We start from the raw sequence: 17,831 nt of genomic DNA, 5'->3' as shown, positions 1-17,831 counted from the left end.
ATTACACTTGAATTGGCAAAGGCGCTGGGCAAATTATTGCTGAAGGGAATTTTTTTACCCAAGTGAAGTGAAGTGCTGCACGGAAATGCTAAAAAAGCAAGCTCGGTCCTTTTCTTTGGTATTTCTTCCATTTTTTTCTTAATCAGAACCCGAGTTGAAATCACTCGCAAGATCACTCTTCTGTGTCATCTTTAACTGCGGGATACTTAGAAAAAGTTCAAAGTGGGTTGAGAGTGAAATCATTTTTGTATTAGAATGTGCTCAGCTTTACAACCAGTCGAGAGCCCTGGAGGCATCGGCTTGGATTTTATAGGTTCTTTTCTCGAGTGCACAGATAATGTTCTGCTCATTACTGAGACATTACCTACTGTGAGCTGGGACAATCAAATTAATGGTTTGTGTTCGTGCTTGGGCTGTGCCGGGCACATGGGAAGTCTGGGATGCATCAGTGAAGCAAATATCGGTCTTCTCTGAAATGCTTACAACTGTATGAAATTATCCTCTTACTTCTGCAACATAATTGTTTTTTGAAATCTTTAATTGACTCAGTTGCTGGCGCTCTCAACTGGTGTCAGAATTTTGTGAAGCCCTTTTCTTTTTTGTTAAAGAGCCGGGGAAAAACAACTTCCGAATTCAGACTATGCGATCTTATATTTTAGGATAAAGTGATTTTCGCAGGCTCGGACTGGGTGGGATTTTGAATCTCGTGCGAATTAGAGTTGAACAGGACTCACCATTGACGTGAGCGAGCACTCAGCAACCACCTCTGCATAACCAAGTTTGCCAATCTACCTTTGGCGTCTTCTCCAAAGTTGTATTTTTTTTTCAAGGAATGTTCTTCTCTGGCTGAGATTCAAAGCGAAAAAATTTTTTTTTGGGGGGCAAGTAAATTTTCTTTAGCCGAGTTTAAAAGCGCAAATTGGTTTGTGCCTACGTCTCTGTCTCACTCTCTCTCTCTGCTGGATATTTCAATAGTTCTCCGAATCTAAGCCATTTACAGAACTAGTCACAACAGCAACACAGTAACACACACAAGATTCCTGGGCAGGGCTAACGTTCATATGACGACTGACTGTATTGGGTGTCTCACGGCATTTAGTTTGGCTGCTAAAAGAAGCAGAGCTCCGGAGATGATCTCCAGGGTGAAGGAGAGCCAAGCCAGCCCCATGGACCAACTGAAGCTGGTGTCAATGTCATCGAACATTCTGTGGTCGTACAAACACATCACTTCAGCGAAGGCGGCCTTGGAGTATGCAATATACACTGTGATTCCAGTCAGCGTGAGGGTGCCTGAAATCAAACGTTTAAAAGAGTCGCACGTTAGAGTGATGGAAGTGTGCGCCCAACAGGTCTGATTTAATTTATCGATATATTCCGGGAAGCAAAAGGCTTAAACAACCAGCAAATTGAAAAGAGATGTTTCAGTGGGGATCTATCTCAAGTTTGGGCAGGGCGAAACCTTGGGCAAGTTTCTCTACTCCACACGCCTAATAATAATTCCTCCAAAAAACAAAACAATAATAAATTGGTGATTTTCAATCCAAGACTGAACGTGGGACGCTGCTGTGCGCAATTGGCTGCTGCGTTTCGCCCACAAATATACAGTCAATTCACTTTACAGTCTATTCTGTGAAGCGATTTGAGACGTCGAGAAGACGTGAACAGCGCTATGTCAAATGCAAGGATTAATATAGCAATATATTGGATACTAAATGGGTTCAAAAAAATAAACTCAGAGGAATATTTTCAGATGCACTAAGGCAGTAGGACAAGAGGGCTCATGTTTGTGGTGTGTTTAGGAGACAATTTTGTTTTTTTAAAGTAATTTCTTGCCTTTTCTTTTACAATTGTCACAAAATCTGGTAGTTTTGAGCTAATTTTACTATATTTCCCAAGGCTCCCAATGTCACCTAGTCCTAGCATGTCAAACTATTTCACCTTAAAGTTCATTATATCATATAATGAACCCCCTCTTTCTGATCAATACCTCCTGGATACAGAGGCTTGGAAACTGTCTCATTGTCAGTGCTGGAACAAAACCAATCAGTCTGGTTTATTTTATACATTACTTTTTTTTAACATTGTTTTTTCTTTGGAGAAAACAAACCAATGCCTACAGAGGCATGACAGAATTACTAGATTATTTTTGCTGTATGGCTAATCATTGCCAAGACAATCCAATTATCTATACACTGCTTAACTATGGCTTATTTTGGAGCCTTGTCTTTTTTATAATAGAATACAAACGACGGACAGAATGAATTAGTGAATCGAGCTTCACCTCCTCTCAGGAAATCTTTCATCTAACACAACTGGCGTTTAGTGGAAAATATATCACACTTAGTCGAGCAGTAAATTGCCTCCACCTCGCTTTAGCATCCGAGGTTATTAAAGTCGATATTCTGACTCCTTTCTGGACAGTAGATTTCTCCTGAAAGAGCAAAGATCTTGTCGCTGACATTTAACACTGTTCTGTGTTTGCAATGTGTGCGTTAAAGCCCTTTCTCTTCCTCTACAGGCTCCCAGGCAGAACTAGGATCAAAATCTGATTAAAAGTTGTTATGTTGGCAAACTATCAAATAATTTTCTGCACCAATAGGAATGTCCCATAAACTATAATGAAATGAAGAGCTGATGAATTGGGGATACATTTGGGAGAGGAGGAGGGTAAAGCCAAGGATAATCGGGAAAAAGACTCCATGTCTCTTTGAATAACAAGGCCAGAGTTATTGTATAGAGGGAACCCTTAATAACACGAAGACAGAATGGGATATTAATATGGAAATAACCTCAAGCAGAGTTAAAGTAACTCGCGAGGAAATAATAAGCAAAGTAGATATGTTAAAGTGGAAAACGTATGGCACAGAGGACAGTAACATGAGGAGCATCTTTGACGGCCATCGACAGCTATTCGGATTCAGATTTTAGGAAAGAATTAAAATGTGAAACCAGGGCCTGAAACACAGAGAGCTGAGGGGAATGAATGTCCTTTTCTCGTTCCTTTATTCCAGGTTCTGGAAATAGCTTTCTGTCACAGCTATTAGTTCTTGTATAATAAAACCAGTCATGATGAGATGCACTGTACTCATTCAATCTGGTGTCATAAAAGTGAGTCTCAATGGCTGGCTGTGAAAGTAACACGTCTTCTGCAGGTGCGAGTGTTCAGACTGTTCAGACGCAAGTCAACAAGCATTATCTTAAGAGTAGATGAACTGTAAAATTGTAACTTTATATAAAAAAAACTCCCAAAGCGTCTTACCTCCAACCAGAAAGTAGGAGCCAGTGAACAGCAGCATGCACAGATCATTTGCCAACGAGCTGACCAGTCCGCAGATACCTCCAAACACCAGAAGAACCAGACTGAGAGGCAGCAAAATGACGCACACCTTTTGCATCACTAAGAGGATAAAAGAAGATTACTTCGAGGACCCAGTGAAGAACAGCTTCAGTTCAGCCAAACTGAGACACACGGCTCTTAATTGATGTAAAGCCATGATTGCAGCCAACCTATCGATCGCTGTGACATTATATTTCATTGGGAAATTATAGCACAGAAGGTGGGCAGTCAGCCTGTTAACTTGTGCTGTTGCCAGCTCAGGAGTTTTATGATCTAATCCCAATTCCCTCCACTTTCCCTGTGCCCTTCTATATTGGTTGCTTCCTTAAATATTTATACAATTCCATGTTAAATGGTTTATTATTGTTGTTATTATCGTCCCAACTCAAACAATGATTTGTGGCAAAATAATTCATGTTCTAACCTTCTGCATGAAAATATTTCTTCGAAGCTTCCCCTTAATGCTGAGTTTGTACCCCCTTGATAGCAATTCATCAATCGGTGGAAATAATCTGCCTCTATTTATCTTCTCACACCTTACATCTGCTACAAATGGGTCAGCTTTCGAAAGTATAAATACAGTACATATAAACTCAATTGATCCTTTCCTCTCTCTTACATTCTGTAAAACCTGATTCCAAAAGTCTTCAGGCAGAATTTGAACCAAAAGTGAGAATCGTGTGTCTGGTACTTACGCCTCCACTTGGAAACACCGCTGGGAATAATCACAAAGCAGGATTTTTGGCTCATTGCTCAGTTGTGCATCTCATCACAAATTAATATTCTGGAGTGAAAGTCAAACCATTTCAACCTACTCAACATCTGGGCTCTATGTGGCTGCCCAGTCACATACAGTTGCATCCAATCCTCTCTGAACAGTTGTAAACTAAATAAAAGTGATCCTTTTAAAGGGCAATTATCTCCTTTTGCTTTGCTACAATTGAATGGTTTGCGCTGATTGGTTCAACAAACTCCCTAAGAACTGAAAAGAAAATCCAGAATGATTCTAATATGAGGATTTATTATGGTGATTTATGGAACCGTACAATTTTACAAGACAGAAGTAGGCAATTCAGCCCATTGTGCTGAAGCTGTCTCTCTGAAACAACAACCCATTTCATCTCACTCCTATCCCTTTTAAGATATCCTTATATATATATACTTTTGAATATTTGTCCCATTCCCTTTTAAAAGCTGCCATGGAATCTGCTTCTATGACAATTTTAGTAAAGAATACCTCGTTTAGTGTTAAATTGCAGAAATCCACACTGAATAACTCCCAACCTCAAAGTTAGACTTAAACTTACGTAACAGATGATGCTGTGATTTGGGAACATGTTGAGTCTCATCTCCAAGTGGATCTATTAAACCAATGCAAGCGTTCTTACCTGATGGGAGAAACAAGTTAGGATGAGATAGGATTTAAAGAAGAACTAAAAAAATCTAAGTGACCTATACACCAACTACCAAAATAATCCAGTGAGTAATACAGACGTGTATACTTTGCGGAGCGCAGAAATGTAGTGGCAAATAATATGCTTGTGATCTCTCTGCAAAGCCCTCTAACCATATGTGTACGTGTGTCTTTAAGTGAGCTATTTGGATCACGTTCTGTGATGCGTTATGTCTGAATAACTCCTTCTACAAATTGACACTGGATATATAAAAAAATGCATTTGATCATATCTGACCAATTTTAGCATCATTCAAGTGTAACAAGTTCAGAAACAGTCAATAAAGCAACAGTGACTTAGAAAAAAAGGATATATCATGACACCATTGATTCCGCCATAGGAAATTGTCTATTGTGCTCCAGTCTTTCTTACTGACTGCGCACATCCTGCTGGATCAATATGTCTGACAGGTTTTATTCTTTTTGTAAGCGATTTTGTGCTGAAAAGGTTTAATTAAAAATGTTCTTGATGGTACATATGGCAACAATTGACTATCTGCCATGAGCTAAATCATGTGTACAAATCAATAGTTAATCTCATATTTGGTTAATGTGCCATTCAGGCAGGTTAATCTGCCTCTCATAATTGGCTATAATTTGTGTTGCTCCACTGCCAAGAACTTATGAATAAAATTATTTCACATGGTAGCTTGAAGCTAATCTTCCCTGGTAAATAAATTAAAGCATACAATATCTAAGCACCATCTATCTATGTAGAGCCTCCAGAAAAAAAAAATTAATAAACGTCTCCTACACAACATGCGTAATGTGACAGAAAAGGAAAACTTTGGGATCGGCATAACAGAAGGATTCATCTTCTGGTTTATTGCAACATTGTAAGTTCTGTAGAGAGAGAAATAATAAACAAGAATTTATATAAACACATTGAATAATGTTAAAGAAAATCAATGACTTTCACACTAATGGTTTCCATTTGCAAATTTTTGGTTCAAGGTTAATCGCCTAATAAGCCTTCCCAATGAAAATTACCTTAAATTGTCTTTGTGGTTTTATGTATTTCAGCCATTATTTATCACTTAGTGGGCACAGTAAAAAAAATCTCACTGCAATAAAATACATAATGATAGAAGTTGGTGAGAAAAAAAAGAAAAAAATTGACGTTTAGAGGTCTTAATTATGTTCAAAGATTATTAAAGCTTTAGGAATTGCATTATGCAGGTTTTTATTGAAATCGTCCATTTCAGGGGGAGCGCCAAGAACAAAAGAGACCCTTCTGCGGGGACTGTCTTCATGACAGGATAACATTGAGATACTGCGATTAAACTACAAATATGTAGCTTTAGAGCGGAATCCAACTTGGATTAATTCCATAATTAATTTGACCTGAAGCCATGATGCTGACAAATCAGTGTCAGGTTGTGCAGGACTACAGACTAATGAGTCCAGCCAGTAAACTGTTGGGCTCAGTTTAGATTTGTAATTATCTTGTACTTTTGGTCAAGCATGAATAATAACAACCATTAAAATCATTAAATATTACATTAAGGGTGTTGGTCCCTGTGATTCGTATGGTACTATTTTACAAAAATAGTAATAAATCAGAGGCAGAGGCAAGCGATCCTTAATGGTACTCCATTTTCACACCTTCTTGTCCAGAGCAGCTCTGAAGTGGAGTGAACTCGGGCAAAATGCCCCACGTGAAACCTCACGCAAGAGTAATACCAGAATAAAACCTGAGCCATCTAGAGTTAGGTTTCATAGTCACAGAGTAGCAATAAACCACCCCTTCCCCCATTTCCTCAATCATATAGGAAGCGCCAATTTAGGAACATAGGAACAGGAGTAGGCCATTCAGACCCTCAAGCCTGTTACACTATTTTATAAGATCATATCTGATCTGTACCTCAACTCCAATTACCCACCTTTACCCCATATCCCTTGTGGAACAAAACTCTATCCGCCTCAGTCTTGAAAATCTACTGGTTGTTTTAAAGCCAACGGTGATGATCTTAATTGCTGTAGCTTTTTAGCACCATGCAGTTAATTATAGATATGTTTGAGAGTCAGATAAGGGATAAGACTTCATTAGAAGTGACCCAGAATTTACATTTTAAGATGTTTTTGCACAATTTTCAATTTGAGAACTGAATTAACCTCAATCATGAACTACCACCAGCCTCCACACCACCATCCCACCGATGGAAACCTATACATGGAAAGATACACAACACTTAATGGAAAAAATAACCTTTATCTTGGTATATGGTTATTGTTTAGCACCGCACTGTAATGCAGTATGACTACCCAATATAGTGTATAAATTATATGACTTTATCAAGATGTATGAATTTCATTGTCAGTACTAAATTACTTTGTAATTAAACTTATTAATAAAGCTGTCAAACTGAAAGGCTGAAATATTACCACATTCAAAACATTTGATACCTAATATACTTGCAATAGTCTCAATAAATTATACATTGATTAAATTCACACAGGCATACCATTTGTCAGGACAATCTATTTTTTAAAAAAGACAGATTACAATTCTATTGAATCTTAAAGCAAACGGATCAATGCATTCTTTGGAACATCGCGTTTCATTAAAAACAATCTTGAAATGATATTTAGTCTGTCTGAGGAGCATTACAGTTGAAATTTCCATTCGCTTAGATGTAATGTTCTCCACTTCAGTGCAGCCCTAGTTTAAGATTTTGGAAACAAAATGTACTTGTTCTTGTATTAAACCAATGAAATGATAGTTACACTCATTTTTCCAAGGGCCAAATTTCAGTACATATGAATCATTTTGACTCTTTGGTTTCTATGTGTATAAGATACTTTTTTTCCCCCAATAAAAAGCAGGAAGAATAACCCACAAAGTAACTATATTTAGCACAAATCCAGGCCAAATTGGGTGAAGTAATAATAATAATAATCCTTGCATTTGATACAGCGCCTTATCACGTCTTCGAGACGTCTCAAAGCACTTCGCAGAATATACTGTAAAGTGAATTGACTGTATATTTTGTGGGCGAAACGCGACAGCCAATTGCACATAGCAGAAAAGCAGCTTTTATACTGGCCCAATTATAGGTTTAAGTGCAATATTATGCAGTAGATGCCCTCTCAACACATTTGATCACTTTAACAATTCTATTTTCTTCAGTTGGAATAGAGCGTAAAACTAAATTATTACTCCGCATTTCAATTTTCTCTGAATGTGCAGTATTTTGTTTGAGTGTGCTACCCACTCCGAAGTTTCGCACTCTCTCTTCTCAACCCCTTCTCTGTTTGTTCATCGTATCAGGATAATAAGTGTGTCTCATTAGGGATATTCCCATGTTCTTGCTGATATTCAGGCTCACTGCAAATGCTCCCTTTAGCAACAGGCATGAATGGGTGAGATCATTAACTTGGCAGAGTAAAAGGTCAAGACTGTATCCCACTGCGATTCCAACATAAGAGTTTTTAAAAAGCACAATATCCGAAACAAGGTCATGATTATGACCTGTCATCATGGTGCTATACATTGTAAAGGCCCAAAGGCAGCTTGAGGGACTGTCCTTGTGACAATAATCCTTGCATTTGATACAGCGCCTTATCACGTCTTCGAGACGTCTCAAAGCGCTTCACAGAATATACTGTAAAGTGAATTGCGCACTGCGGTATCCCACAAACAGTCGTGGTTTGAGTGACCAAATTATTTGCTTATTCTTTGCTTAAGTGGACACCTGTGTAATAATGTAGAAATGTAATTCGTTTTTTTTAACCAAAGAGGAGGTAAGCTCTGAAAGCACGATGTGGTGTCAACAAAGGCAAACTTATACATAACTTTGCGTAAGTCGTATTAAGTCGACTGCCATAATGTTATGTCCCCGTTTATGAGAGTTTGCACCTGTAGTTACATCATTCTGGAACAATTAGTGAGATTTCCTTCTGTAGCCACAACACAGAAGTAAATGCAAAGTGAAATTAAACTACTAAAATGCTTCAGTTTCTGTGAGCACCAGAATACAATGTTTCACTCCATTGCAGTCATTAACAAAAGATTGTGGAAACATACGACCATAAATGGGTTCGGAAACCTTTCACTTTTACACATGGGCGTCGTTGAAAGCGCTGATGAAGGGCATAGCAACAGGACTAATGGTGGTAGCCATGGTGCTCTTCCCGAACATCGCTATCAAAATTCTCAGGAGAGCAGAGGTAAGAGAGATATGAAATGTGATCAGACGTAACTACTGGAATAAGCGCATTTTTATGCCCAATTCGGCACACTGCAACTCTGTCTGTCCAGCGCCTTGGGACGTCCTCCTGATGTGAAAGGCACTATGCAAATGTAATTTTGTTGTTGTTGCAAGCATTTATTTCCAATGTGCATCCCAAAGCACTGTTACTGTTAAGTGTCAGTATCTATAATGCTGGCCACGGTTTCTGATAAGAGTTTCAATATCTCAATACATCATTGTATAGACGAAGTGAGGTTCAAATAACTTGAGGGTATAGTTCGTTTCCCCATTACTAAGAAATTATTAATAATTTTGTGACTTTTAACGAAAATGTAATTAATGTAATGGGGAAAGAATCAATTCATTTGCTGGATATACCCGAGGCAACACCTGGAGGGTTTAAGGCTGCAGTTAACCCCCCCCACCAACTCTCCCCCCCAACACCATTAACCCCTCTTAAAATAAAACATGTGAAAAAACTAGAGGGAGGTTGACATCAGTGGGATTTGAATGCCGTGGAGGTGTGGCTTTTTTCCCCCCAGTATAATTACATTTGATCACTAATCGTTTATCAAACAAAGCAGTTCAATAAATGGCTATCAAATCACTTTTTGTAAAATATATATATATATATATATGTATATATGAGTCAGACACAAAAATCTGGATTTATCAACCTTCAAAATTCCCACATTTCTTTGCAAAGGACTGTTATAACTCGATTCCAGCGCTTATGCATCATCATAAAAATACCTGTTACATCTTTTTTTTTTAAAAAACTACAACTTTCACTCGCTATAAAATAGATATTCCCACGGATTATGTTAGATGTCACAACCATCTGTCAGCTCAGTGTCCAGTGTAGGATGCTTTCATCAGAGACCACACACACTGACCCCCCTTACCTTGGCAAATCCTCCAGAGTCCGGAGTGAGAGCTCAAGTCATCCGATTCCTTCTCGGTGTTATATTTGGATTTCGAAACATCGATGACATACCAATAATCCGTGCCGATCGCGACAGCTAGAAACACAAAACTGAGAAGTCCTGCACAGCCAGCGATCACACACACAGCTCCCACATTCATCTCAAGGCAACACAAGCAAACCATCAGCATCAGCAGCAGCAGCAGCAGATGGGTCTCTCTTCATCCAATACCTGCACAGAGCAACCTCCACCGTAAAAGTGTGAACTCATACTCCACCCTCTAGGAAATATGACTGGAGTTCTCTTTGAAATATGTTGTTTCACCCATCCACCACACCCCCCCCCCCCCCAGGTTGGGTAATTTCTCATCCCCCCCTCCCCATGTTAACGTTTCATTCACACCTTCATTCATTCCTGCAACAAGTGCAAAGGACACACTGCATCACAAGCCAATCATTATATTTATTTCAGTCCTCTCCCCCCCCCCCCACCCCCACTTTCCAATACCTTTTCAATAACTTGCCAAATGCCACAATTGTTCCTTTTATTTTTTTTTGCTCCTGTTTTCTCCCACCCACCCCACTCCTTTACCGATCCCCTGAACTGGATGAGGAATAACTGCCTGGTTATTACTGTATAAATATTTAGCTGGTGGGGGAAAAAAAAAACCACCCCCTGTTCCCAGTTGGAGATCCCGCTGCGATCTGCTAGCTAATAGCTGTTTTCTTTTCTCAACGTGAAAGCCATCTCTTTGGCAATTTCTGTTATTCGGAAAACGGTAGAATCCATTTAAATTTATCGAAGTAAACTTAATTAAAAACATTAATCTTCCACCTGAGCTTGATTGTTGCAGAGCATGATTCTGGTGTAAATATTTTAAAATCAACCTTATTCATTCTGAAAATGAAAAGCTTGTCAAGACTTCCAATTGGACCACTCTCAGCCCTCCCAGGTGATGAACAGGATGAAACCCATTGCCTCCCTAATCCATTTGGCTACACAAATGTTCACAATGGGATTCGAAGAATTCTCATTGTGCACTCGGCAACTTCTTCTCATTGCTGAAGGCTACGAAGTCTAGATCAGGGGCGCCCAAACACGTGCCTGCGGGCACCGTGGCACCCACCGCAGGGCTGTTAGGTGCCCGCATGAATTGGAAAATAATCATAACGTGAAAGAAGTTTAATTTGCCTATTTCGAACATGCCGGCTGGCTTGCCGACACATACTCAGCTACAAGCTCTGCTCGTCCTTCTAGGAATCTATGCACAACACAGTGAATAGCAGAGCACATGTCTGACTTACTCCCCCATTCTTATATGGACACGTCCTTATCAATCCTAAGGTATGTCACCCGAAAGAAAACTGTTGATTTCTTCCCTCCTCCTCGCATGACCCCTTTTCCTGGTTCTTGACCAGCTGGGATCAATCACAACAGTCGGCTGGTCTAGTTTCGGCCATCTGTTAAAAGTCACCGGAGCCCTTGTGTTTTCAGTTAATATGAGTGGATCTACCAAAAAACAAAAAAAAATACAATTTCAACAGCGAATGGGAAGAGCGGTTCTGTTTCATTGATATTAAAGGAAAGTGTATGTGTTTATTGTGCCGTGCTAGTGTGGCAGTACCCAAGAAATATAATGTCGAAAGATACTTTCGACTTTGCACAAGGACTTTTGACAGATTTCCCACACAATTCTGTAGTAAGAAAGGTGATTTACAATCTGAACTTGCAATTCAACAGTCGTTTTTTACCGAGCATGTTCGTAAGTCAAAACATTGCACGACTGCATCTTTTAATGTTGCTCATGTGCTTGCTAAAAGGAACAAATCTGTCGAAGACGGAGAACTGGTGAAGGAGGCAATGCTGTCTGCTGCAGACTCTCTTTTTGAGGGTTTTAGCAATAAGATGGAAATCGTGTCGTCGATAAATGATTTGCAACCGTCACGTAACATTGTAACAATAGTCTATTTCACGAAGTATACGACTTCAGTTGATGAGTGACCTTCAAACATGTGACTACTTTTCATTACAATTTGCTGAGTTTGATCAACATACCTCTGCGAGTCACTGGTCGCCAATATGATGTATATTAAGTCAAAATATTAGTCTATTAAAACTAGTCTATTCACAAGGCATACATTGATATAAGAATCACATTCTCTAAACTCATCATCATCCAGGCCTATTTGTAGCAATGGCTAGGAAATGCTGTATTGTAATATTCCTACTAAAGTAGTAAGCAAATAGCTGTTGCCAAAAGGTTTAACTGGATTTAATTGCATCAATGAAACAGAAAATGCATGAAGGTCACAAAATACTCACAGCACTTCATACGAAAAAGCAGAAAGCAAGTACTTCTTTTATTGAAAATTGAAAGGAAAAGGACAGTCCAAGTGGTTACATATCAAATACACTGTACAATACACATTAATAAAATCCTCAATTTGGGACGATAGCTTGCATTAGTTGAAATCTGATTTGGTAGCAAAATCCTCGATTACTCTCCTGACAATTTTTGATTCATCCTTAAATGACTGAATTGTTTGAGAGACCTGTTTTTTCTGTAAAGAAAGAAATCAGTTACCAACTTTAAACATAGTTGTATAGATGAGCAATTTATTTTTTTACGACCAAATACAATTACTAAGCATTTTCTCTTTCCACAAATAATTAATTCAAAACTTTATAATAGAAATACAATACAGAAAAACTGCGCCTGCACAATTCCTAACTGATCCAGTAGAAAAGATGAGCATCGTCACATTGTACATAGTCTGACTATATTTTGTCTCCTTCCTCACCTTTTCAGGTGGGGCAATAATTCTATACAATTTAGTCAACTCCACCTGGTGGCCAGAATTGGATAAAACTGTTTAGCTGTTGAGTTAAATACTGAAGCTCGTCTCCTGCAGTAATAAATATCTACATAAATATAAATATCTACTGTGATGAATAAATACCTACAATGACATTCTTTATTCTCTCCTTTTCCAGCTTGAGAAACTCTTCTGTTGTGAGGTCGTCAAACTTTTTCTTCTGCGCAATGAAAGCACACTGCGAGGAGTGCTTTTTATGTTCAAGTCTGTGACAAAATGTGGAAGCAAATTACAGCTGCATGTATTTGTACAGATTTTTATCCCCTCAGTAGCTCCTCAATTCACAAAACAAGAGATTAACTGTTGCAAAACTGAAAAGTAGTGTCTAGCGGTTTATATTATAATATATAAACCTGTTGATGTATAAAATATTACTTTCTACAGGACTGCTGCAAATTAAAGTAATCTCAACTCATTAATCAACCCCAAATTATCTCCAGATTTATTTTTCAAAATAATTTCCCTATTAATCCCCCCCGGCCCAGGTTTTCAATTTTGAACTCTGTATAGGGACTTCCCTCATCCCAATTTATTTTCTGACAAAGGGTCTTATGCAAAATATTAATCCCCTTTCACTTTTTGATGCAAATTGACAGTTTACAAATTCCAATTTTTTAAAATTGTTTCTTAGCACAAGAGGAAACTAGAAAAGGCATGGATCGCAGACAAATACCTTATAATAATCCTTCATTTGATAAAGCACCTTATCTCGTTATTGAACATCTCACAGCACTTTACAGAAACTTTCTGTAAAGTGTCATAGCTGTACATTTTGTTAACACAGTAGCTAATTAGCGCACTGCAATGTTCCATAAACAGCCATGAAACAAATGACTGATTTTATTTGGAGGAGTGTTGGCTAAGACATGACGAAAAACTCATTTTTTTCAAATAGTGCCACGGAATTTTTAAAGTTTGCCTGAACAGTTAGACATGACCTTCGTTTAACATCTCATCGGAAGGATTACCTTATATAATGAGTATAATAACAATAGCAAATACTTACATGGGCTCATCTTCAGGTTCCCAGCCTTCTAGTTCTTTATAACAAAAGAAGCACTGAGCAACATCTGGACTGTTCTCACTTGGGATGTGAATAAAGCCGGCTGCAGCCATCTGAAACAAAACATTATCCAGCTGTAACCAATGTCCTTGCGAGAGAGTTCAAAGTCCTGGAAGCCACCACAAGGCTTAACTTCTACGTTTCAGAACAGAACAACTCTTAAGCATTTTACAAAAAAAGTTACTACACTTGACAGTACATGTGTAAAGAGCTTTGAGACATTGACAATTATACGCACACCATATTAAATGGAACAGTTGATTTTAATACAATATAAAAGGGAAAGAGCGAGGAAGTGGTATGTATAAATTCATAAGTACTGGCATTTGATATAGCAGCTTAGCACCTGCCCCCCAAAACTCAAAGCTCTTCACAAGCGCTGGACTGTAAAAATGACTGCCTTTTTTTTCTGTTCGGATGCAACAGACGGCCAATCTGTACGTAAGAGGTTTCGTTGCAAACGAAGAGTTCCATAGCTCAGCGGTTAGAGCGCTCGCCTCGCAAGCGAGAGGGCCTGGGTTCGGTTCCCAGGCACGTTGGGTAAGTTTCCTTACTACACGCACACACGCGCGCCTGTTCGCCGAGCAGTAATAATAATAATAATCCTCGCATCTGATATAGCGCTTTTCACGTCTTCTCGACGTCCCAAAGCGCTTCGCTGAATATACCGTAAAGCGAATTGACTGCATATTGTGCGCAATTGGCTGCCGCGTTCACCCACAAATATACAGTCAATTCACTTTACAGTGTGTTCTGTGAAGCGCTTTGGGACGTCCTCCCGACGTGAAAAGCGCTATATCAAATGCAAGGATTATTATTATTATTATTATATTTGTGGGCGAACGCGGCAGCCGAGTGCGCACAGCAGCGCCTGTCCCACAGACAGTCGTGGATTGAAAATGACCAATTTATTATTGTTTTGCTCTTTTTCGGAGGGATTATTATTAGGCTGTGTGTGGAGTGAGGAAACTTGCCCGAGGTTTGGCCCGGACCTGCCTGGAATTGAACCCGGGTGTCTCGCTCGCAAAGCGAGTGCTCTAACCAGGACTCCGCGAGTAAGTAGGAACCCGGTTGTTAGTCGATAGGTCAGATCGCTTTTTCGGTGGTGGTGGTGGGGGGGGGGCGGGGGTAACAAATGAATAAATAATAATTTGGTCGCTCAATCCACGACGGTTCGTGGGACGCTGCCGCGCACGACTGGCTGCCCGCGTTTTCGCTCGGGACGGTCTATCCAGCGCGGCGCTCCGAGACGTCTCGCGTCCCCGGCTTAAGGCGCGGTGTCCAAACGCAGAGGGACTGTGAGAAATGCCCCGCAGACAAGTTGGGAAGCGAATGACCAATTCCACGTCGAGTGAGAGGGAGGGAGGGAGGGAGGGAGGGTGTTGGGGTGGGGGGGAGAGAGTAATAAAAACTCAAGCACTTAAAATACACGTACAAACAAAATAAAAGGCGTGTGAATCGGAAACCTCCAACAAAGATCAACACAGGCAGAGGGCGATACAGACAAACAGACAGACAGTCCTCCCTCCCTCCCCCCACCCGACACGGACACTCGACTCTCTCTCAGCTCCCCTCACCCCCCTCTCCCCCCCCACTTTTCCCGTGGCCGCAGTCACTCGGTCGACCCACGTTTTCAGGGGTGCAAGAGCAGCCGTCCATGAAGGGCCAGTTGGTGAACGTGTCCAGCCGGTCCTGCAGGCAGTAGTAGTGGCGGTTTTTCCTCAGCGCGGCCTCCATGTCTCGCCGTCTCGCTGGCCCGACACCCCCCTTTTCCCCCAGCGCGCGCGCGCGAGCGCATTCAAATCTCGGCGGCCGTTGGGCCACGTGACCCCCCGGTCGAGGCCACGTGACCCGCCTGAGCCGAGCTCCCATTGGCTCGAGGAGCCGCCCCGCCCCCCTCCCCCCGGAGCCTCGCGCCGCATTCAAACCCGGGCAGGTCGTTATGTCACGTGATCCCCCCACCCACCACCACGCGCTCCCATTGGCAGCCACCACCTCGGGAAGGGATAGGTGGGGGCGGGAGGGGGTGTTGGACAGCAGGTAATATTATTAATAATAATAATAATAATAATCGTTGCATCTGCCATAGCGCCTTCTCACCTTCACAGGGTGTACTGGAGGGTGGATTCTGACTGTGTTGGGTGGGCGAGAGGCCATTCGGGGTGCGGGCGAGAGGCCATTCGGGGTGCGGGCGAGAGGCCGTCCGGGGTGCGGGCGAGAGGCCGTTCGGGGTGCGGGCGAGAGGCCGTCCGGGGTGCGGGCGAGAGGCCGTTCGGGGTGCGGGCGAGAGGCCATTCGGGGTACGGGCGAGAGGCCGTTCGGGGTGCGGGCGAGAGGCCATTCGGGGTGCGGGCGAGAGGCCATTCGGGGGGCGGGCGAGAGGCCATTCGGGGGGCGGGCGGGCGGGAGGGGGTTGTCGCTGTCCTTTCGAGTGGAGCCGCGGCGCCTGTTAACGTCCCCGCAGTTGCGGTAATGACCCGTACCTTCGCGGCCGCGCCCCTCTCCCGCCTTCGGGGACGAGGATCCAAGCACTTCGCGGGACGGACCGTTACGGCGCAGCGACCGCGTACCCCTCCGGGTGGGGGAAAGGCGGCAGAGCCTCCCTCCCGCAGAGACGGTCGCGGTCGAGCCGCCGATTTATTATTATTTATTTATTTATTTATTTATTATTATTGTTCCTACTTACTGCCGGTTAAACCGAGGACAACACTAGAGTTAGAGCACTCGCTTTGCAAGTGAGAGACCTGAGTTCAATTCCAGGCAGAGGGCGAAACCTCGGGCAAGTTTCCTTACTCCACACAGAGCCTAATAATAATCCCTCCAAAACCCCAAACAATAATAAATTGGTCATTTTCAATCTACGACTGTTTGTGGGACATTGCTGTGCGCAATTTGCTGCCGCGTTCACCCACAAATATACAGTCGATTCACTTGACAGTGTGTTCTGTGAAGCGCTTTGGGACGTCCTCCCGACGTGAAAAGCGCTATATCAAATGCAAGGATTATTATTATTATTATTATAACACACCCCCAGCGCTGGATTGTTGGGTCGGCTTAGACTGCGTACCCGACCCTCACGTTTATCTCGACTTTACACACGATCGTCAGACTGTATTATTTTGCTTTTTCGAGCCATTGTCGGCTGCAAGACGTGCACTGTGTCTTTTCAGGGCTCCCAGGTATTAGCACATGTTTCGGGGGGGGGGACTCACGAATAACGGTCGAGGACGTGAGGGGCTTCGAATGAGGTGAACGGAGAAGAAAAGAGTGTTTCCGCTGGTTGTTAACTCGAGGGAATAACTGAAGATCCTTGAACGAGTTATTGAATCGGATGCCTGGAATATGCAAACGTTTCCTGAACATTTTAATGCTGAACAGATCTTTGACCTGCAAAGAGGCTCAGCGGTTGGAGCGCTCGCCTTGTGGGTTCAAGCGAGACACCCGGGTTCAATTCCCGGCAGGTCAGGGCGAAACCTTGGGCAAGTTTCCTTACTCCGCACACAGCCTAATAATAATCCCTCCAAGACAAAACGATAATAAATTGGTCATTTTCAACCCACGACTTTGGGACGCTGCTGTGCGCAATTGGCTGCCGCGTTTCGCCCACAAATATACGGTCAATTCACCTTACAGTCTATTCTGCGAAGCGCTTTGAGATGTCGAGAAGACATGAAAAGCACTATATCAAATGCAAGGATTATAAGTATAATTCACACTGATGGAATGTAGAAGATGGCTGAAATATATATTTTTAAAATGTCAGCTAGTGAGAGACATGGAATTTGCAAATATGAAAGGAAAGCGCCCTGATTTTCAGCAATCACAATTGTCTGTATGTGAAGAATAAAACAGTTGGAGCACAGAGAATGAGATTTGAACTGTACCCTAACATTTCAAGGGAAAATAATATAAATGTATTAAATCCAAGTCAATTTATATGTAGCATAATTATGTACATTAGACAAAAAAAATGCTAGGGCATT

The 17,831-nt window shown here is 41.5% G+C and overlaps 2 protein-coding genes across 2 annotated transcripts; both read right to left on the bottom strand.

Annotated features, from left to right (window-relative positions):
- Window positions 1–637: 637 nt before the first annotated feature.
- tmem235b (transmembrane protein 235b) lies at window positions 638–10,238 on the bottom strand. The gene is made up of 4 exons (XM_042342317.1): window positions 9,889–10,238; window positions 4,645–4,725; window positions 3,260–3,397; window positions 638–1,290 (listed from the first exon to the last, which is right to left on the bottom strand). The coding sequence occupies exons 1-4, from the start codon at window positions 10,097–10,099 to the stop codon at window positions 1,058–1,060; spliced, it is 663 nt and encodes a 220-aa protein (XP_042198251.1). The 5' UTR covers window positions 10,100–10,238; the 3' UTR covers window positions 638–1,057.
- A 2,002-nt stretch (window positions 10,239–12,240) lies between these two features.
- birc5a (baculoviral IAP repeat containing 5a) lies at window positions 12,241–15,673 on the bottom strand. The gene is made up of 4 exons (XM_007888655.2): window positions 15,478–15,673; window positions 13,792–13,901; window positions 12,874–12,991; window positions 12,241–12,470 (listed from the first exon to the last, which is right to left on the bottom strand). The coding sequence occupies exons 1-4, from the start codon at window positions 15,583–15,585 to the stop codon at window positions 12,372–12,374; spliced, it is 435 nt and encodes a 144-aa protein (XP_007886846.2). The 5' UTR covers window positions 15,586–15,673; the 3' UTR covers window positions 12,241–12,371.
- Window positions 15,674–17,831: the final 2,158 nt, after the last annotated feature.

This window comes from Callorhinchus milii, unplaced genomic scaffold, assembly GCF_018977255.1.
Source record: "Callorhinchus milii isolate IMCB2004 unplaced genomic scaffold, IMCB_Cmil_1.0 Scaffold20, whole genome shotgun sequence".
Classification (NCBI taxonomy): domain Eukaryota; kingdom Metazoa; phylum Chordata; class Chondrichthyes; order Chimaeriformes; family Callorhinchidae; genus Callorhinchus; species Callorhinchus milii.
This window is presented reverse-complemented; position numbering and strand designations above follow the sequence as displayed.

Coding starts and splice junctions, on each gene's coding strand:
- tmem235b (XM_042342317.1), bottom strand. CDS start 10,099: ATGCTGATGGTTTGCTTGTGTTGCCTTGAGATGAATGTGGGAGCTGTG. Junction 4,726..9,888: donor ACTCTGGAGGATTTGCCAAG/GTAAGGGGGGTC, acceptor TTCTCCCATCAG/GTAAGAACGCTTGCATTGGT. Junction 1,291..3,259: donor CTCCTACTTTCTGGTTGGAG/GTAAGACGCTTT, acceptor GTTTGATTTCAG/GCACCCTCACGCTGACTGGA.
- birc5a (XM_007888655.2), bottom strand. CDS start 15,585: ATGGAGGCCGCGCTGAGGAAAAACCGCCACTACTACTGCCTGCAGGAC. Junction 13,902..15,477: donor GCTCTTGCACCCCTGAAAAC/GTGGGTCGACCG, acceptor GTTTTGTTTCAG/ATGGCTGCAGCCGGCTTTAT. Junction 12,471..12,873: donor AGAGAATAAAGAATGTCATT/GTAGGTATTTAT, acceptor CTTTCTTTACAG/AAAAAACAGGTCTCTCAAAC.